Source organism: Vanellus vanellus, assembly GCF_965231255.1.
Source record: "Vanellus vanellus genome assembly, chromosome: 2".
Lineage (NCBI taxonomy): Eukaryota > Metazoa > Chordata > Aves > Charadriiformes > Charadriidae > Vanellus > Vanellus vanellus.
The window spans coordinates 74,893,465-74,916,046 of record NC_138906.1 but is presented as its reverse complement, the minus strand read 5'-3'; the positions used below and the strand labels follow the sequence as shown (position 1 = coordinate 74,916,046).

The 22,582-nt window shown below is 36.1% G+C and overlaps 1 protein-coding gene across 1 annotated transcript; it reads right to left on the bottom strand.

The window, feature by feature from the left end:
- Positions 1 to 975: 975 nt before the first annotated feature.
- On the bottom strand, positions 976 to 19,837 carry SLC35B3 (solute carrier family 35 member B3). The gene is made up of 9 exons (XM_082479315.1): positions 19,622 to 19,837; positions 18,167 to 18,288; positions 16,087 to 16,241; positions 14,416 to 14,523; positions 10,533 to 10,630; positions 7,655 to 7,747; positions 7,131 to 7,242; positions 2,737 to 2,806; positions 976 to 1,633 (listed from the first exon to the last, which is right to left on the bottom strand). The coding sequence occupies exons 1-9, from the start codon at positions 19,820 to 19,822 to the stop codon at positions 1,483 to 1,485; spliced, it is 1,110 nt and encodes a 369-aa protein (XP_082335441.1). The 5' UTR covers positions 19,823 to 19,837; the 3' UTR covers positions 976 to 1,482.
- Positions 19,838 to 22,582: the final 2,745 nt, after the last annotated feature.

The following is a 22,582-nucleotide window of genomic DNA, read 5'->3' as shown; positions in this document are numbered from 1 at the left end:
TGATATGGCATAAGCTGGCTACCAACTCAATAAGCAAAATTTAAGGCACATTGCGTGTCTGTGCTTTGATTACAAGGTCCTTGGAAGAGCAACTCTTCCCAAATGTCTGAAAAACATTTTGCACACTTTAAATACTTTCATCAACTAGTATTTTTGGCAGAAGGCAATCCTGTGAGATATTTCAACTCTTCGTACATTCTTCCTGACTATACAATTCTATTATCCAATTTACTTTTGTCTAATTTGAAAGAACACACACCAAGATACATCTAAGGGACACAACAACAAATCATGACCACATGAGAACAATGAACTGTAAGGTGATTAGTATTTTTAAAGTGCTATTGTTAAATATATAAAATGAAAGAGATGGCAAGCGATTCAAAAGCAAGTTGAATATGAAAGTAAGAGAGATAAATGGACTTAAGACTTCCTAAATTCATGACAAAAAAGACAGACTGGTAAGTACATCGTCTCCTCCTGTCATTAAATAAAGGAAACTGTAATCTGTACCCTAATCCTCTTAAGTTCATCACAGGACCACACAGAGACTTACACAATACATATTCCAAATACATTAGAAGATGCTCTTATTCTTTACTTCAGTATTCAAGAGTTGATTTGATGACACTAGTTTAGAGGACTTCTATGTCTCTTTACACCACTACGGTATGGATGGCCACAGGCCACTAAGAATTTTGCATTTCACCTCTAGAATAAGCAAATAACAGCTTCTTACACCACTGTTTTAATCGCGACTTTTTCATTCTGTGTTCTCACCCTTGTCAGGGCTAACTGACCATTCTCCCCTTCAAAAAGCATAGGTGTTGACTGCACAAACTCAATGTCATTTTTGTTACTTGCAAGCACTAATCAAAGAGAGTAACACCGTAAGATTTCCATAAAAAATTCAATTATTACAATAAATATCAAGTTCTGTGATGATCTAATCAATAAATTAAAAAACCCCAACATTTTTATTTAAAATGAAGAAGAGTGACAACATACCATATTCTAAACATTCCACCTTTAAAATTGCAGTTTGGTCAACCAGTTGCTGATTAAGTTTCATTAAATGTTAATACAGTATTACATTTAAATTACCCTGCCTAGACAATTAACAAAGGCAAAGAATGACTAATCTCAGATCAGCCACATGGCCAATATTATTAAAATGCCCAAATTAGTCTTCTACTGCGTCCCCATTTGGAGTGCAGCTTCTCAGCAGTCTGCCAGGAGCTGCTGTCCTTCATTGCCTGATAATGCCGTCTGACAATGGCCTACAACACCTTCTACGATGAATTCAAGTGCTCTGAAGAAAGGGCTCACAAAAATGTGCATTTCTAGCAGTCTGCAAGCAGACAATATGCCTTCAGCTCCTTTGGTTTTAATAATGTTCCCTTTGGAAAGTGAATCAGTTGAAGACTGTTCCAATAAAATACTAATAGTAAGTCATAGTCTAGACAAGGCATAAACAACTGTTCATACAGTTTGTGACAACGTCCTTGTTTTTCTTTCTTCCACACTTTTTTTCCAAAGACCATGCAGTGAAGGTAGTTTGATTTTATCCATATTCTTACTGTAAACGTTAAGAAATATACCAAGGACAACCAGCAAGCCTGACCACACGTACCTAAAGGGACGGGAGAGGAAGGGGAAAAAAGTTAGCATTAGCACTTTATCTGTAGTGATTACATAGCAGTATCTGTGGATTAAATAAAAATAAAGCCCCTATATAAAGGAGAGAAAAGTTTAAGGAAAAACAAAAGCACAAATTTGTGGACTCTGAGAAAGAATTTGCTTGAATCTTTATTATTACCATCCTTCCACACTTCCTTTTCCCACGTCTAGAGAGCTTATTAAGGTGCACGTAGAGTTACATAACAACAGTAGCTATTCTTTCTCACATGAATATAGCAGTCCTGAGGGGTTTTAGTATGTTTTTCCTTCCTACAGTTACGAAAGCTATACTCTCCATTACTGCTCCAAAACAGGTGCTCACTCGGTGCCTTATATCCACACTTCCCCATGTAAGCCCATTTTTGTTTCAGCTCTCCATTATTTTAAGCCTCAAGAATTTTATCTGGAGTAAATTCCATTTGGGCATTGGGCTGTAAGCTTTGTTCTTAAATCTCAAATTTATACATAGCAATAAAATTGAATACTATTTTGTTTCAAACCAGAAGCAATTAGGATCAATGTAGCAGCTTAGCTGCATTTTTCAATGTAAGCTCTTCCTTGAAATTAAAAAAGGGAAGAAAGCCAAGCTTAGAAATCTTGCAACTTAATGTATCGAGATAATAGAAGCTTACAGTTATTCAAAAGGGCTAGCTAAGAACTCAAACCTGAGCTCATAAAAGGGGAAACAATACCGTAACGGAGCAAATGCCTTCCTTTAGCCAAATCTTCCTCCACAGAGGAAGTACCCAAATAATTTATTAGGTATCATAAGCACTAGAAATTATGTAAGGTTTTTCTTAAAAAACAACAAAAAAAATGCCAACACATGAAATAGCTTGTCTTCCAGGCCTTTAGTAAAATAAAACCTATTTTCTCTAGCGTGATTAGCATCAACAAGCCAGTCAATGTTTACAGCAGATGGCCAACATTTGTAGAAGACAAAATGAAAAGCATTAGAGCCTGAATATGATTAATTACTTTTGTTATATTTCCATGATCAAGAATGTAATTTTTTATAAAATATATAAACCCTCATTTAAAACTATAAATACTTACTGGAATGTGAATGGCTTTGCAAAGAACAAGAAAGAAAGCACAATGGTCATTGCTTTTCTTCCCGTTGTTACTGCAGAGGAAAGCAAATATTTACTTTAAGAATTCAGTTACAGCAAAGAACATACTACAGTCTTCAATATTAGTAGATAACCTTATTACATAATTAAGCGTCTAGCTAAAACGACCATCATCCCTGATGCAAACAGACTGCAGATGACCTGGTCCAGTGCAAAATAGTGCTAGAACCATATGCTGTTTGAAACAAGTACACTGCATTAGTAATATCAGCTCCATTCAGTTATCTGCAGCAGAGAAACTTCCAGAACAAGACTTGCTATTTAGTAACGTCATACTAATCACTCACAATATCTGAAAGCAACAACAGTCTTTGCAAGTAACTGATGGTATAAAGCAATCTGTTAAAGCAGAAAGAAGTAGTATCACTATATGGATTTACCAAATCTCTTGCCATTTCCACCTCATGTTATTACAGTTCAGTAGTGTTTTGGGCTTTATTTTTAAGTGGAATGGGATCAGCATCTCGTCATTCTTTTGAAGTTACTGAAAATTTACCTAACAGTGCAGAGAAATACAATTTTGGTTAGAAACCTAAGAGACCAAGGATGTCTGACTTCAATGATTATGCATTAGGAAATTTTCATCAAGACTATTAAGAGACCTTCTTCTACATGTGATCTTATCACTAGGAAGAATCAGGTTTGCGCGAAGAGTCGAGAACACAGTCCTATTACCAAAATGGAAGTAAACTATCTGTTTGGGTTACTCTCAAATTAACCATAGCTCCAGTAATTATCTGAACAATTTCAATGCTATCTGCTGTGAACAAGAATACAGTGTTGCTAGCAAATTGTGTACTGGGAAACCTATACAGTTTATTACTGAAACAAAAACCAATAAATGAGTAAAAGTTATAGAAAAATGTTTTAAAAAAAGTAACAATGCAGCCAGGTGCATCAGTTTAGTTGCAGAGGTCAAGGGCCTGAGAAGGTGTTATATGACAGTGCAGGCTTCTCACTTCAGAAAGACCCCAGTACAATTGTCTGTACCTAAAGAAAACTATCTTTTTTATTAACAGAAAATATTGTGCTTACCATGAAGTACTTTTTACTACACCATACTGGAAAGTCTTACTTGTATAACTACATCCACATTAGTCTTACTTTAACATACTGACAAAAGGAACCAAAGCAAGTTTGATCCTCCCCAAGCCTTCCCCACAAACAAATACTTACTTAAAAGTATGTTTTGTAGTGGAAGAAACAGTCTTCACAATTGCTTTATCTACTCAAATCTTAACTTTTTAGCAACAATTTTCTTTACGTTTTAAGAAATCTATGCGCATCAAATAAAATGATTTTCTATTACATGAAAAATTAAAGGAGAATGAAAAAGAAAATTGAGTTTTAATTAGAAAACAGTTTACAAATGAATAATTTAAAAAATGGTTAAATTACTTCAGTTTTTCTAATTACAATTATTTCTGTTCTTTCAAATCAGTTATTAATTAAAATATTTATGTAACCATTTCCTTCTAAATTAAGTGCCTTTTCTTCTTTTTCCCAATTAAGTCTGATAATTTCTCATTCTGCTAATAGAAATACAATTTTCATTAAACTCTTTCACCCCACTCCCCCCCCCCCCCCACCCCAGAAGGGGGAGGGTGGACGGGGAGTGGGAGGGACAGTAATGAATGTGGTGTTCTTCCAAGGCACAATAAACATTTTCACATTGCTACAGGCAAGACAGAAAGGGCTCAAGTGTTAGGATTGTCAAGGTCAGACATAAGAAAACCTGGGAAGGGTTTGCTATTCCACAGCATTTTTAAACATTTTTTAGCACACTAAGACTTTTTTTTCTGAAGAGCTATTTTAATACACGAACCAACCCTCTCATCTGGGCCAGTTTTCAGTGAGGAGACATATTGAACTTTGTGAAAGACAAATGCGAAACACAAGTGCTGCAGAGGCAACAATTAATAGGAAAGCAGAGCATGCAATCCTCAGGTCAGAAAATAACTGTCTGTATTCTCCTCTCCAATACTGCAAATGAAGCAGAGCATCCCCTGACAGAAACCAGCTTTTAGGGGTAGACGGAAGAGAGGAAAGTAGCTCCATGGCATCTTGCTACAGCTTTCCTCCCTCAGGCCCTTGTGACTAATGTTTGTAGTTTGAAGAAAAAGTAACCTAAGGAATAAGCCTGGTGTAACTGTTCTTGACAGACTACTGTAGTGACTACATAAATGATAGGAGATGCTAGATAGGCAATGACTGATTTTTGAAAAATACACTCAAGTTACATTTGAAGTTTGGAAGCAACAATTTTCTACTGACAATTTTACTATACACAACTGCTATAGAACATAAAGAGCAATATTTTTAGGGATAGCCTGAAAACAGGTGTACAGGAAGATGCTGAAAAATTATCATCATGTCAGACTTTTCCTTTAGTGTTTCCAGATACACAAAAATGTTAACATTACAATTAACTACTGTTAAAATGAACAGCAGAGTCATTTCCCATCTGATATGTAAACACTTCGGTCACTTGACTGTTTTACAAACTCATAATGATAGAGGTTAAAAGCACTCACTTGTAATACAGTCATGTCATTTGGCTGTAGCTAGCTTGCCACACTCAGGTAACATCCCATACTAAAATATGCCACGGCCTCACAAATACAGATGCAAGCCACAATAAACTAGTACAAATAACTTCTGAGCCGCAATTTCTGTGTCATCTGTCTTACTAGTGATTCCTTTGATTTAATCATTTTCCATACTGCTTCTTCCAGTAAGGATCTCGGGCAGACAATGTATCAGTAAGGTCTGAACACGCTTCCTTCTCTGAAGCCATATAGTTGTACTTCCACACAGAATATGTTTAGTTTTAATACTTTGCATTGTTTCTAAGGCACACATCAGCCAATACGTTAGTAAAGACCAAGCATAAGCAGGTGACATTACTTGCCAGCATAGTGCTGAGACTCATTGCGCTCAGCAGCTTCCTCATTCATAGAGAGCCAATCTCAGCTAGTAGGAATCTCTCTCCACATGATTTTTTCAGATGACTGGTTACCCAATGTAAAGAATATATCCAGTTACACATGGGATAAGAGTCAAGTCTGAATATCTATAAAGGTTGAAAATCTATAATGGTTGTGACAGTCTCTTGCTTCACATCCTCCTTTTCCTCATCCATCTGGACACATACCTGGAGCATGTCAGCGCAGGTAGGTCTGACTTGCACTTATTGCTAGGAAATTATTATGTTATTAGGCGAGAACACCGAATCACAGAAACTTCTTATTTGGGTGTGGACTATCACAGGAACAGACAAGATGGCATTTGGTGACTTTCTTAGCCTGGACAGGATTCCAGTAACTTTTGACATACTTTAGGGCCTTGTGTTGTTCCACATTCACATGCGGCAAGCAGACACACAAGCAAGTGGCCCAAATCTTTTCAACATATTACTGATCAGAGTTCTTTATATTTGTTTCTTCTGGCATGGTTGATACAGTCATATGCTGTACTAAGGATTTAAGAGGAAACATGACTGCTTCCATTTTTTGCCAGACAATTACATCGTATGTCTAGAAGATCTGAAGACTAGACAGAGTCTGCTTCTGGCATTAACAATAGCCTTGCACCTGTCCTGTGAATACACAAGTTGCAACTTAAGCTGTTACACAAACTGTTAGAAGTTTGTTTAGTTCAAATCCCGACTTCCAAAACTAATACACACACTTTATTCCCTTTGGTTTAATAAAAAAAAAAACTGAGCAGACCATCACAAAAGTCAGAATTTGTTCCACTTGAATTTACGCTGAACAGTCTGGAGAGTACGTGTAACATTGCTAGAGCAGCATTCCGCTCAGAGTGTATGGTCATCCAGAAGCTTCGGGGGAGTTCTTCATAGTTTTTCTAGCAACACCATTTGTCAGAAATCTCCATAAATTCTGTGCTTAGAGACTATGACACTGCCTACTATGCCTTACTATAACATCCTTACTTTTCCTTCCGTATTTCAAATAATACCTGTCTTTTCCTTACATCTTGCTATATATTTCCACTGCCATTCCTCTGCTTAGAACAGTGTTGTTTCTGCATTAAAACAAAGCACAGGCTATATGCACCAGGTTACTTAACAGGCTCTTCAAGGTTGAAACTGTGGCACAGAAAGAACTAGAAAGTTCTCAAACACATACTACTAGAGAAGATCCAAGCTACACAAAGCACGATCAGTCAGCACAAAGAACAGGAAAAAAAAAAAAAAAACAACAGATAAGAACAATTCTCAAAAACTCTGTTCTAAATAATAGGATTACTTTATGGTTTTACACCAAAAGCAGTAAAGATATCATTTTTTCATACCTGTTACAGCCAGAAGGGCACCAAAGATTTTAATCAAAGCTAGAACAAAGGATATGCCAAAATACCCAGTCAGGGAGAAAAGGAATGCATAACCATAAGTCTGAACTGGATGCTGCAACAACATCAAAAAAAGCCTGTTAGGAAAATGTAAAACAAACCCTGAGGTATTGCAAAATGACATAAAACTACAGACTTTAATAAACTGCTTGAGCAATAATACACTGTTCAACAATGCATTCATGCAAAGATCCTTATTTAATTTTTAGTTAAATAATGGAAAAATAATAATGAAATTATAAGATTATAAGTCTGGTCCTGTGACTTTGTTTTGTTTTTTAAAACATTACCCTATCTAATACATCAAAGACTGTAACAACTTGCTTAATGTATGAATTATACAAGTTAACCAGTTTACATGATGAAAATATAACTTTAGAGAAGTGGCGAGATTTTCTAAACCATACAGAGCAATGTTTTCCAGTGAGGTTCTTCATAGAAAAAAAAAAAGAAATCTTTATACCTACCTTTGAGCAAAATGTTACTGCAGGGCTTAATCCACTAGTGCATGTTAATCCAAACAAAATATACACAAAACCTATTGAATAGGAATACAAAACCTAGAATAGTTTAAGAGAAAACAATTACCAGGTGACACTATACAACAGGACAAAATTAAATGCTTTCAAATGCTTGACCCTATTAATGCGCTCAACTTCTCAGAGTTGAATTTGCAGTGCTGAAGACATTTTTTACTAGGACTTTTATAATAGCTAATGTACAGTGAAAAGTGAGTAGTAAGTGTTAGAGACATTCTTCCTATCCACAACAACATAAAAAAGATTTGTAAACTAGTCAGTTAATAATATCTTGAGGTCAATGTTGACTGCGGTAAATCCTTTGAATTCAGGATTTCATAGCCTAAACAAAACTTCACACAACTATATAATTTAAAAGTTTGAATAACATGTTAAATGTATTTCATTTTCTGCTACTTATCCTGCACACTAAAGACCCATATTATATTAAATTTGCAAAGGATAGCACATAATCACCATGAATTGCCAGAAGTGTCACATAAGTTTCATCTGTGTCACTTTAGCTCACATACATGGCGCACCTGCATTAGAGTTATAGGATACAAGACTTTCAAATATGACCAGCTCTGCCCTAGTTCAGTACTCAGAACAGACTGGAAACAGGTAAGCTCTTCATTTTGTCTGTACCCTTATTTAATTCATAGCTTCATACAGCAACAAAAATATCTTCATCCTGTCCTCTCCCATGTAGGGACAGACAACAGCAGCTGGAACTGCTCATCCATCCATCCCTCCGCGCAGCAGGAGGCATTCAGCTGTTTGGGCAACATTTAGTGGCCTTTTCTTGTGAAAAAGGAACAGTGAACAGAGCTATTCTACACATTACTAGCTGGAACACGCTGATCTACTACTACACTTTCAAAAATCAGTGTCAATTACAGGCCTACCTCTTTTGAGGCAGCTTTCATCAATTGTTTTCCTGTTATACTATTTCAATTATTTGCAAAAATAAATCTATTAACACTTGATAGCAATGCCGTGAGACAACAGAACACTTCTCACTGCTCTACAAAAAGGAGGATGAATATACAGTTCAAGAGCAGAACTGCTCTCAAACTCTTAAAAAACAATGATCTGATCTTCAGAGCTCTTATTTTACAGTGTTTATACACGCAAAATTTAATCTCTAGTTCTTCATTTGCCTTTGCATCCAGCTTTTCTTCCAAACTACTCAAAGACCTCACTTTTCACAACCAGTAATGAGCACCATATTGCTAGTTCCTTGTTAGGCAGTTTGATGTAAGTCACTTCCTTAGAATCACAGACAAGGCAAAATCAGGTATAACTTTCCAGAGCAGTGGTTACTATTGCAGCTGCAAGACATCTTTTCTCTTTTCATAATTGCTTAATCCAGGGCAAATTCCACATTTGGCAACGAAACAGATCCTGTGGATGACAGATTCTTTTACTATTACTATTCAATTTTATTTCCAGATCACTGTCCATTAAACATGATCTCCAATTCAGAAGACCTCTTAAATTTTTTACCCACTGTCTCAAGTCTAGAAAAATGATTTCTGAAATTCTGCTTGTACTTCTGCACTAGCTTCTCCAAATAAAATCCTGGAGTGTAATCTCTAGGCCTCAAACAAAACTTTTATATCCTTAATCACTACACTGATTCTCTACAAGAAGTATGAGTATACAATACGAAAACCAACATTTGTCAGAGTAACGCAGAATAAAAAGTGAAGTTCTGGAGATAAAAGGAGCTTTGTAGGTAAGGCAGTTAACAACTGACAGATGACTGTTGCCAAGCTGCAAAGTGGGCAAGAAAACAGTTACAGATTGTACTTTGTTCAGGATTTCAGAGATTACAGCTATAGAAGGCTGCACGGTGAGGTCCATGTAGCTAAAATCTCTGTCTCCAACAGCAGGCAACAGGGAATACTAAGCAGAAGTACGAAAATAAAAACAACAATACAGTGACACTTTTCAGGTGTATTCCAGTTTCCAGAACCTTGCAGCTCAAACTTCCTGAGCCAACCTAAATCACCTTCAGCTTTAAACGAAGCTTCCTCCTAACTAGTTTCTTCTCCATTTATGAAGCTATTCCCATAAATGAGAAACTAGATTTTCTAGTTAAATGTCAAATACATGCCAAATAAATTAAATGTGGCATATTCAAATAATGTCTGCTATAATAAAAGATTTTCTTGTATATACTCGGCTTTAAAGAAAAAGATGCCAAATGCAAACACTAATTTTGTCTAAAAAGGAAAAAAGTCAGACCACATGAACAGCTAAGCCATGTTCCGAGTAAGTATATAAAAAGTACTGAGCAAGACTTTTTCAAAATTATGTATTCCACTGAATCAGGAAAACACATATTTACCCATTCTGAAAGCCAGAGTTTTATGGATTTCAAAAGCCTCAAAACCAGCTGCCTCTCAAATGCTAGCACTCTAAAATCAAAGTCTAGCAAGTAAGAAAAGCAACATGTTCCATGTAACACATGTTCATCTATAGCAGAAGAACAGTATATATTTTTCAGAGATTAAGTGCATGATCATACAGAAAACACTCTATTGATTTCCAGCCTGCAGGGTAGACAAAGAAATTGTTGCTAGAAATGAGTGTTGCTGTAGCTGCGATATACTTTTGAAGTTGCACACAGAAAGCAGCATCCTTGAAAGGTTAAAAACAAACCAAACAAAAAACAGCAAAAGCCCACAAACAAACAAACAAAACCCCCCAAGAGCTCTTCTTTACATATGCAAAAGCAGATTTAAGTTTCGTGTTTTGTCATTGTATGCCTTGTCTATGATAGAATGTGTTCTTTGAAAATTGCAAATCTGGTATTTACCATTTCTGAATTAGAACCATTGTGCAACTTCATAGCTTTTTCCTGTACATTTCCTATAACTGCATCTGCGCAGAGGGCAAGGGATATTAGGACCACACCTAATATAAGAAAAAAAACAAACAAAAACCTGTTCAGCATATTTAGCAGCAGAGTAGTGACGAAAACCACTCTGTACTTACCCTGAAAAAATGAAAAATTTCAGGAATAGAAAAATAATAAAACCCCCTCCATATCATGTTCTAAGTGTTAGAAAAACTATTTCATTATACCGGTATAAAGCAGTGCCCACCCCCACTCCCTCCACCAGTTAACCCCTGAGCACTGTGTGTCTCTAAGCTTGATAGAAACATCTGGACATTGCTGTATAGAAGCCAGCTGTAGTTTTTGTAGTAACAAGAGCGAAAGAATGTCAATTGCATCTATTTAGGTTTTTTTAATGAAGATAAGTAACCAGAAAACATACTCTTTTGAGTAGTTAATCCTAGATTATTTTTTCCTGACAAAGGGAAATAGAAATGTTAGATGTAATGGTAAAACAAATGCAAGAGGATTCACAGTGGAAATCTTTCATTACTGAAATACTAATTAAAAAAAAAATATTGTTCAGGTGCAAACACCATGGTTTTAGGTTACCATATTTGTTCACAACAAAGTCACTACACAGTCAATAATGTAATCAGCTTTCCAATAACAAAAATTAATAACTCTTTATCCATGCCAGTCACAATTCATTTCCCAACCTCCAAACTTCAATTCTTTCAAGACTGTAGCAACTTTTGTATTTAATGATGCACACAGGCTGAAATACCACTTTTCCTAAGTATATGACATTACAGAAGATATCAGTCATCAAAATCATGTCTACTGTCTGCTCTAGTCTTGGTTCCTTAAGACATCCTAAGTGTCAGGGAAGAATGAGGAGTGGAAGACTAGAAACAATCAGGGTTATAATTTTCTTAATATTATGTTCTTACTATCAGAGGTCTCAAAATAGGCATTCTGATGGATGAAATGGAGTATAAGACAGAGCAAAAAAAAAAAAAAAAAATCCCAGCTCCTAGGGTTTTCAGAATTGAAAAATTTAACATTTTTAAGACCAATGAAGTTTAAGGTGGCATTTCCTTGGCCAACATCTGGGTATACTGGAACTTCCAAACCAGAGTTTTTAGTTTGGGAACCACTTCCTTTCCCACGCTAGACTTATGCAACTGAAGCAACAGAAAAAGACTCTTCATTATTCAAAGTTATCAGGCATTGGAAAAGTTATGAGTCAATGGAAATGACACGACAACCTGAATAACATTGGTTATGCTAAAGACCACAGTATAGATAGATTAACTACATGGATTCAGCTCTGGTCCAAAGGTATATTTAAACCTCCAGCTCAGCAATAGTCTTGCTGCAGACCACTTCTGTCAAGGGACTGAGTATGCCTCTATCTGTGTTCTCTATCATGCTGGTTCCAGCAGCGCTTAAAGGCCTAGGCACATCACTGGACAAATGCATGGGTTCAGTATCGGATTGAGATGAAAAGGTTACCCGGAATCTAAAGTGCAAGCGTGAACGGCAAGGAGAAATGTAGGGACAAGACAAATGTTAATAATACATGTACATACACAGTTCGAAGAGAAGAATTGTTCCACTCATTGAGATAGCGCTGCACCTGCCAAGCAGCAGCAGCAAAACCATGAACAAGACCAGTAACATTATGTAGTAGGTGAAGCATGAGTAAAAATGATTGGAAGAACTGGTCCTAAATTAGTTCTGAAAGAAATTAAACTTGGAGGACTTGCACCAACAGACTTGATTGAAACACTACATTACATTGTATTTTACACTGTTAATGTGATGCTTGAAGTCATTAAAATACTAACATTACTTACGCATTTATAAGGTATTGGATATTTACCTAAGTTCCTCAACAATACCTTCTCACACTTGCAATGCCCACAATGCAAATGTATTAGATTAGCAAATTGTTGCAGTTTACCTGCCCATTAAGACCTCTTTAATACTCCATATTTTAGAAGCCTGCCATATGGAAGATTAGAAGGCATAACAGAGGTAGCTACCAAGTAATATTCTCTTAACAACAGTAAAGCTAAGGACAAAACACCTCAGTCTGCAAAAGACTAAACTGCACCTGTACATAAAGTCCAGGGTGGACGAATTTGCATGCAATTTATATTTTTACTGCATCTCCACTGAAAATAGTTAATTTCCACTTACACCTGTAATGCCAGAACAGTGGAAGTTCCCGTACCACCAATGTGACAAGACTGTCTCCTTCTGCACACCCTTCTCTTCTGGTTTCTCTTTTGGAAGTCCTGTATCTATTATTCACGGCTATTTAGGATATCTACCCCTACCTCTCCAATTTGATAATGCTGGGAGATGCTCTGAGCTCTTAGCACCAGCTTGATCTTGAAAAGTATACCACTTCCTTAGTTATAAATATGTACCTGTTCTGGCAGAAGAGAATTTCTGTTTTCTTGGCTGACCTCTTTCATGTGTAAACGAAATCTGTGTAGATACCTTTTTTGGCCCAGCAATATTGAGATTATATTTCAATAACCGGGGGGGGGGCGGGGGGGAAGGGACTCGTAAAGAGCTTTGTTCTTAACAAGTTAGTAGTGAAATCATGCTAGAATCAGACTTGTTTGCATGGAAACAGTTCTACATAAGCGTTCATAAATCACTGGAATGAACTCAGGAACTTAGGGGACAGTAAGTAAGCAGTAACATAAAAATGCAACTTTAGAAAACAGTAATTTAATTTGCTGTTTAAGCTTTTAAAGTTTTAACTTCCTTAAATACTTTGCAATTTCTTTGAAGATATTTTATGAAGATACAAAATTAAATTTTGCCTCTGCTTTCAGTTCTTATTCAGTGACTTACATCATGAAAACTATAATTATTCAAAAGAATAGGCCACTTTGCAGAGTGAGCAAAGTTTTTAATAATTCTTATCACTGGTTTTACACTTTGGCAGCTATGTATTTCTGCAATACCAAAAAATCAGTACATATCTTGAAAGAAGAGATCATTTATCTCCATAATTCATCCAAGAAAAGGAAAAACTCCACCTTTCCCATTATGAAAAGTTTCTTCTGGTTAAATTAAGTGACATGGGAATAAAACAAAACAGGAAAGAAGCAACAGAGAAATACAGAACAAACCTTCTCAAAAGGTGAGCAGGAGAATTTTGAATCACCTTCCTAAGGGGAGATCCAGACTTTTGAATTCTAGTTCTATATTCTATTTTCACAGAATTAACTTCCTCCAAATGGCAGTGCTCTAAGCTTCAATATACACAGACTTGTTTGAAGTGTTCAAAGTAAATCGATAACAAAAGACAACCCTGTTTATTCTCTGAAGACATTTAAATATCTCGTGTTTTGCAGATCTTTCTTTGAGGGCATCGGGACTTGCTACACTTTACCCTAGCTCATTCAGTTGAAGAATCAACTTTCTAAATGTTTTCAGAATTAAGTCATAGCACATACTTAATACAATTCAAATTTTACAAAAGGAATATATTAACACGTGAATGCACTTAGAGGCTATAGTCAAAATGAGCTGTAATGGTAACACGTATCTACACATCAGAAACACTAGAATATAATTACATGCATATCATACCATACTCAAAGTATATACTCAAAATATATTTTTTTTTTCAAGTTGCCACCAAATTATACCACACATAAGCACATCAAATGCACAGCAGGTTATAAAATTCACAGGTTTTTGTAATTTCTTCTACTACCAGTAGCACTAAAATTACAATAAAATGCATGAGAATAAATTTATGAGCAAGGCAAGAGATACATACAGTTTAGAAAACGTCACAAATTGATTATTACTAACACTGGATCTTTACCTGTTAAGTTGAAGTTCGGTGCAACTGTGCTGTCTGCTAAAGTAAACCATATTAATCCAAGACTCATACATAGGGCAGCAGACACATCTGCAATATTATAACGTTTTCCTACAAAAGCAATACAAACAAACAATACAAATGGATTGTTAACACTCTCAGAATTTCAAGTTTATCCTGCTTAGCAGACTAGAAGGCAAAGGAAAAACTGTTCCAATGTGATTCTTTTACTTCACAGAAGAATTAATACTCTGGCCTTTCATGACTGGAATTAGTTTCTTCTACAAAAGCAGTTCCTCCTAACGTGGAGGAGGCCCTTAACAGACACCATCTGATTCTTGTAGTCAGTTTTAGTTTTACTCCTAATGACATAAAGCACCTTCTGAATGACATAAAGCACATCCTCCCTGATGAAGCACTAGCTCAGCAACTTCAGGACAGCTTAGATGTTTAAGATTTTTCCCTCATGCAAGACATTTTGGCTGCCTTTATTGATTAGAGAGAAGTAATTTCCAAACGCTAACAGATTATTTGGGTACTTTTAGAACCCTACATTGTCCCTTAGTTTGGGAGAGACGGGATGTGGAAGGGTGTAGGGAAATGAAAAGGCAGGAGTTAGTATATCTTGTTTGAAATAACATATACCTTTCCCAAAAGCTGTACTTTCAACATAAGCTTCCAAGGGAACTTTTTTGAGCTGAAAATTTTAACAGAAAATTTAAAAAAATAATAATTAAAACAAACAAAAAAATAATCACAGCTTCCGATAATACAATATTACTACAACACAATACAAATTTTCAAAGTTTTAAGGGAATACCAGTCTGTCTGCTTTAAAGTGATACAAAATGACTCTTAATAAAAGGATGTGTGCATGAATGTGCATATGTAAACCTGTAACCTCCTCTGAAAGTTCAGCTTTCTGTTGCAAGTAGAAACCCAGAATTAACTACAGAAGCAGAAAGATACCATTCTAGATTCTGTTTCATAACACTTGCCCATGCAGAGCTTTACTGACTTAATGAATTCTTGCGTATTGAACAAACAGAAACTTTTATAATATACTTAAGTCTTCTAAATCCAGAAATACTGAAGTATGTTTATTCACATAACTATAGTCTTCATGTGTTGTTCTTCAGACCCCTTCTTCTGTTCTTGGACTATGAACTATGACTTTAGGACTATCCAAAGACATGTAAAGTCAGATCTATTTCTGATTAAATGTTTGACCAGAATTTAGGAATTCTAATTTGGAATTTCAGAATCAAGCTTTTCAAACAAGAAGTGTAGGGGATTTCTTCAGAAATAATTGATTTTTTTTTTTTTTGTCCATTTCAAGTTTTCCATTTCAGTATGGAAAAATGTTTCATTTATGAAGCGATTTGGTTAAGCAAACAAAGTTACATTACTTAAAAAAGCCTGCATAAAAATGAGGTTTTGCAGGTAATCTGTACAACTTCTTTTTCCCCACATTTTCTGTTCACCTAATGGTATTTGTACATTTTCTGAGAAGATGCTTCAGAAATTCACATTTTTCCTTCTATAGGAAAAATGTTACCTGTCCCTCTCTATACATGAGCCTCAGTAGAATTTAACAAAGTACAGGATGCCACATGTGACTACTTCCCAATGAAACAACAAAAAAAATCATCTAATAGCAAGACTAACACTTACCTTGTATAAAAACCCCACCTATCATAACTGGAATCAGCTTACAGCACTTGAAGATGACTTGAGTAGGGTAATTCAGATACCCTAAAGACGTATTTGACAAACCCATAGTTCCCACTGTTAAAAACGCTATTATCATGTAGGTTTTGCCAGGAATTCTACAAAATATAAGCATACAAATCTTGGTATTACAGACACATCTGGAGGAGATTTAGCTAGGAAAACTTAGATAGAGGAACATGTTTGTAATACAACTTGACCATCTTTCTCAATGAATTTCATTCCAGAAGATGAATTTAAAAATGCACATAAAGGACTGATTTAAAATTTAATTTCTTTCAACTACTGCTAAAAAAACAGCGTTCAAATAGAAGACAATAAAAACTTCATGGCTCGTGAAGTATTGAAGCAGTAATTCTTTAACCTCCTTCTGAGAAGATATATTATTTACAGAAGAATCAAGACAAAGACTTCAGGTTATTTGTCAAAGGAAACTCAGAAGGTTGGCATACCAAGATGTCCTGAATCTTAGTCCTGTCCATGGTCACTGTGTCAATTTTTGGTGACGTTTTCACATGAACATTGACATTTTTAGAATGAAGAAAGTTGAAAAAAGTACTACTGTTTTATAAAACTCAACAGAACTAAGAAATGATTCAGATATCATGAACAAAGGGGCTCCTTGAACATTTTCAGATGTAATATTTGCAATTTGATGAAATTATCACCTGTAAACAGATGATCCAACATTAACTTTTAGCAATCCCTGTGCTCACTTTGTGAAGTGATTTTTTACAGTTATTGTTGTGCATATGTTCAGCTATTTTTTATGCATACGCAGAGCCACATTAAGCAACATAGGGAGATGTCTTGCTGTAACCCTGTCTTATCCATAACTCATTATGTGATCTGGGCATACTCTGAGGCATGCAAGAAAAATTTAAAATTTAAGAAACAGAGAATTCAGCACAAAAATTAGGAAATAGATTACTTTAATGTCTACAAGAAGAAAAGTAGGTTATAGAAAATAAAATGTAAAATATATTTTAAGATCTACATTTCCAACACAACTTACTTACAGGGTCATGTTCTGTAAGCACTAGCAACTATTTGGTAATCAAAACCTAAATACTAGTTACAGAATATCCAAAGGGCAATATTATCTGATGCATCTCAAAAAGTCAGATAATTTGAAATATGTGTTTAAAATAAAAAAACAATAATCTCTCAAAGTTACCTTGTTTGGCTAGAAAAGAATTCTATTACCTGAAAACAGTAATGCAAAATCAGCCAAGGTTTACTACAGGTAAGGAAAACTAGTTATACACAACTAGGATATAATGCTTTAAAGCTATTTTAAAATTCATGTACACCATGACAGCCTCTATCCAAGCTTCCAGAGGGCTTCAATATACAGTTTGTGGAGGCTGTAGTTGGGCATGAAGCCACAGAATGGCCACACTGAGCAAGATCAAACTATGCTATATCCATAGGATTCAAGACAGCAAGAATCTCCTTGGTTAACTGCAGTGAAAAAATAGAGAATAATTTTGTGGTAGGGCGTTATGAATGCTATCTTAAACGAAAAAGTCAAAACCTAAGCACATCCATTGAAGCAAACCTACGTAGCCACATGCAAACAGAGAGCAGACCTCTGACACTCTGCAAGATGCACAGCATGTTAGAGGAACTTCTTGGTAAGGAGGTGGCAAGGTTCGAGGGAAAGGTATTCAACAAGAGATAGCTTCAACTGCCATGAAGCGCAGTTGGCCCTATTCTGGACATGATAATACCAAGCAACACAAACACGAGCCAGTCTGTGTCAGCTACCTTAAGGATACAATATGCCCTGTAAGTAGGACAAACTACCAGTAGAGTCAAGACGACTACGTACAGGTTTGAAATCTAAGTGGGTGCTTATATAACATTTTCTAATATCAACCAGTAAATTCACATTAATTACATAACTGCTACCGATGCATCACAGTATTCACATTCAAACAACAGAAGTTAAATTTACCATAAATACCAAAACGTTTCTAATTCAATGGATAGTGGGTAAAATGCTTGGAAAAACACATACCTTCTCCTTTTGTCCTGAATCAGCTGCAATTCTATTAATCCAAAAATGGAATAAAATCCAAATTGCACTAAAGTGAGGTACCAACCAAAAGGTTTAAAACCTTCCACCGAAAATATCAACTCCTATAAAAACAAAAACCCACCAAAGTCAAATACATACATCAAAATATTAAATCAAAACAAAATCAACAGATTTTTTTTTCTTCACGTACATGCAAATCTAGCCTTTGCAGCTGCTGGTTATTAACTAGAAGTTACCCGCCATACATTACTTGCAAAGTATTGAAAAAGACAATTTAGATTCTCCAAGATCAAATGAGAAAATTTACTGCTGGTGTAAATCCACTGAAATTATTGGATCAATTCATCAGGGGAATACGTTTGATCCATTAATATTTATCTCAAATTATAGATGTTTCCTGTCTGTTTTTCAGTTCATTTACTTCAGTAGACTGTTTTTTATCCAGAATTTGTAAATAGCTCACAATAAATCAAATACAAACTTCCTCTAGACATACTTAATAGAAATTTTCATCTCTTAGGAATGCGCACCTAATATTATGAGTGTCTACATTAAATAGCACTTGTGAGCATACATTTTCAGGCTGTAGGAATATTTAAAACCAGAGCAATTTCTTACGGAAAAATACATGCACTGCGTAAAGAATTATGTGGATGTGTCAGTTACAGAAACAAAAGGCTACCTAATATTTTCCTTTTTGAGATTCTACTTTCAAATACTGGTAACTTTTTCTAACTTTTTGGAAGTAACTTTATTTTAACAAACTTCTCCGCTGTTTTTGAAAACTGCATTGGAAACATGATTTTTAATTATCAACTTTTAAAATCACTACTTTATTGAGAAGACTCACTGAACTTAAAAAAAATTAAAAAAGAAACAGAAATGCAGCTGCTCAAGATAAAAGAGAAAAGGTTTGCAGGAAGAGAAATGTTTAAAACGGCATAAACATTGCGCAACTTAACAACCAACCACAGTACACGTTTCAGCTCTGTCCTGAAGGGACAGCAGAGAGAACAATAGACGACTATTACTGAACAGTACTCACAGAACTCAAGGAGAGGTAAAGGTTTCAACACGAATCAAGACTTGTATGTCAGTCTGTATGGTTCTACAATTTCCTTGTTTTCAGAAGACTATGAAATCACATTTAAAAATATACACATTCAAAACAATATTGAAAGGTATATCTTGTACACAGAAGTAAAAGATCAAGTTATGAAAGTTCAACTGAACGAAACCTTGTAGGCACATGTACTGTAATGGAATTTTACATGATACAATTACTTGTTGCTCTTGAATTCTGAAAGCTTGACTTTGCAATAAATATCTATTTTAAATGTCTGTACATATTAAAATACATACTATAGTATTGTGCTATTGAAAAAGAAAAGGGGAAGAAGGAATTGGCCTAAGACACAATTTCATAGCATTTACCTGTAAATATCCATAGATTAGATAAAACATAAAAACTCCAGAAACACAGATGAAAAATTGAGTAGGTTTGTTAAATTTGCTGAGATTCATGCCGAGAACAACAACATCATCTACTGATTTGATATGCGGAGACATAGTTTGAGATTTGGAAGGCACACTGATGGAAATGTATTTTCTTGATGAAGTGAATTTCAAATCCATGATTCCTAGATCGCTGCATTCGGTGCTATTGTTATCTTTTTTCTGCTCTTCTCTTTCTGTGTGTCCTCTGTCTGAAAGCTGAAAGAAACACTAAAGTCAGATAAGACATAACATACAGCCTTCCAACAAAAACAGTAAATAAATGTGACATTTATATGGAAAATATAAATGTTTAAGTGTTTTGTTGAATTGATTTTATTCACAAATTTTATTTATCTTTTCTGATGTCTAAAATTAATATCAGTTAATATCAGAGGCCAGCAATACTTTATGAAAGCACTTTTGCTTCATGTCGGAAATAGCATTTGTACACTTTACAAAACAAACCAACCAACCAACCCCAAAACACCAGCAATAGAAAACCAGCTTCCATTTCACAATAGCTCAAACTAGCCCTTTTATGCCAGTACCCACAAGAGTGACTACTTGGGAGAGAAGTAATCCCCATGATCAAATCATAATGAAAGAACTGGTATTGAAGCACCGTGGTTCTGTCAACTGTACTTTATTTTCACAGCAAAATATGGCAGACTAGTCCGCTACACGGAAAGCTTTGCTAAAAATTACAGATTTGAGCCTACGATTGGTTACAAGCCTTGAACTCTCATTCCCATATTTATTCACTATTTCTCACACACTTATGAGGAAAAGAACACGAAGATGGAAACAAGAAGATTAAGAAGTCAGTCTCTGAAATTAGATTGGTTATCTGATGAGATCTATGGTATGGCAATACCTTTAATATTAACCACATGCAGCCATTTCCACATGTAATAGAAAACAAAATTGGATAACTGAAGCCTGAAGAAGGAATTTAGCAGCTTAATAGATTGACAGGGAAATAATTCTTTTCTCCAGCTCAGCACAGAGTATGATGTTTAAGGCTTTTTTTTTTTGTTTTTTTTTTTTTCTTTTCAGCCTCAAGATAAATATACTTGTCAGTCAGTTGTCCCAAGATTTTTAAGGAAAAAGGTCAGCATCTAGTTCAGTGAGCAGTCAATAATTAAATTCTGTTTGTCTCAACTATTTAGTGGTTTGGTTTCCCCAGCTCAAAAATACTTCTCATCACACATGTATGAAAAATGCTTTTCCCACTGTTTTTAAATGGAAAATGTGCTAGTATATAGAATCATAGAATTGTCTAGGTTGGAAGAGACCCTTGGGATCATCGAGTCCAACCATCTACCCTACTCTACAAAGTTCTCCCCTACACCATATCCCCCAACACCACATCTAAACGTCTCTTAAACACATCCAGGGATGGTGACTCAACCACCTCCCTGGGCAGTCTATTCCAATGCCCGGCCACTCTTTCTGTGAAAAATTCTTTCCTAATGTTCAGTCTAAATCTACCCTGTTGGAGCTTGAAGCCATTCCCTCTTGTTCTGTCATTAATTACCTGTGAGAAGAGACCAGCACCAACCTCTCTACAGTGTCCTTTCAAATAGTCATAGAGAGTGATGAGGTCTCCCCTCAGCCTCCTCCTCCTCAAACTAAACAGTCCCAGCTCCTTCAACCGCTCTTCATATGATTTGTCTGCTAGGCCCTTCACCAGCTTTGTTGCCCTCCTCTGCACTTGCTCCAGCACCTTGATATCTCTCTTGTATTGAGGTGCCCAAAACTGGACACAATACTCGAGGTGTGGCCTCACCAGTGCCGAGTACAGGGGCACAACCACCTCCCTACTTCTGCTGGCCATGCTATTTCTAATACAAGCCAGAATGCTGTTGGCTTTCTTGGCCACCTGGGCACACTGCCGGCTCATATTCAGCCGCTTGACAATTAGAACCCCCAGGTCTCTTTCTGCCAGGCAGCTTTCCAGCCACACTTCCCCAAGCCTGCAGCGCTGCATGGGGTTATTGTGGCCCAAGTGCAGGACCCGGCACTTGCCCTTGTTGAAACTCATACCATTGATGTTGGCCCAATGATCCAATCTATCTAAGTCTCTCTGTAGAGCTTCCCTATCCTCCTGGGAATCAACACTCCCGCTTAACTTGGTGTCATCTGTGAACTTGCTGATGATACACCCTACGTCCTTATCGAGATCATCAATAAAGATGTTAAACAGAAATGGTCCCAACACTGAGCCCTGAGGCACATGCAGTAAATGTAATCTGTGTGAACATTGGTAATTTATTATACAATACAAGAAATGACAAGTGTAGCTGAAAAACAAAGGATTAGTATAAAACTTGCAATGTGGTTATGTTTCCTTTTTAGATACAACCTACTATTAGGTTGGAACAAGACTGGGCGTGATGACTGCCCAATACCCTTTAGTCCTATATTTATAACATTCCACCACTATGGAAAGCAGAGTAAAGGTGGCTGTAGAAGACACTCTGTGATCCTTACTTGGTCACTAAACCAGGATACGAATTACTACTCTTACCGGAAGAATTGTATGCAAAGTTAGGACTCCAAAGTTCAACTCCAAAGTCTTTCCATGAAGGAAAGACAATGTGTTTAGAAATCTACCCATTGCGTACATGTTAGCTGAACTTGTGTTTTCATTGGTGTCTGTTCAGACCTTTCCTGCTCAGCGTACACTTCCTCTTGCGAAGCACACAGCATTTGTTAATGTCACACTTTCTCAGCAGGAACAAGAGCTGCAGAAATAACCTGAACCTCATTTTCTACCTTCACTGAAACCCAGAGAATGGCGTATGTCCAGCAGAAGACACAGCCATGTACTGTCATGTGCGCTTCCAGAGTCCAAAAATTGAGTGAATTGTATAATGCATAGTTTTGTACCTACCA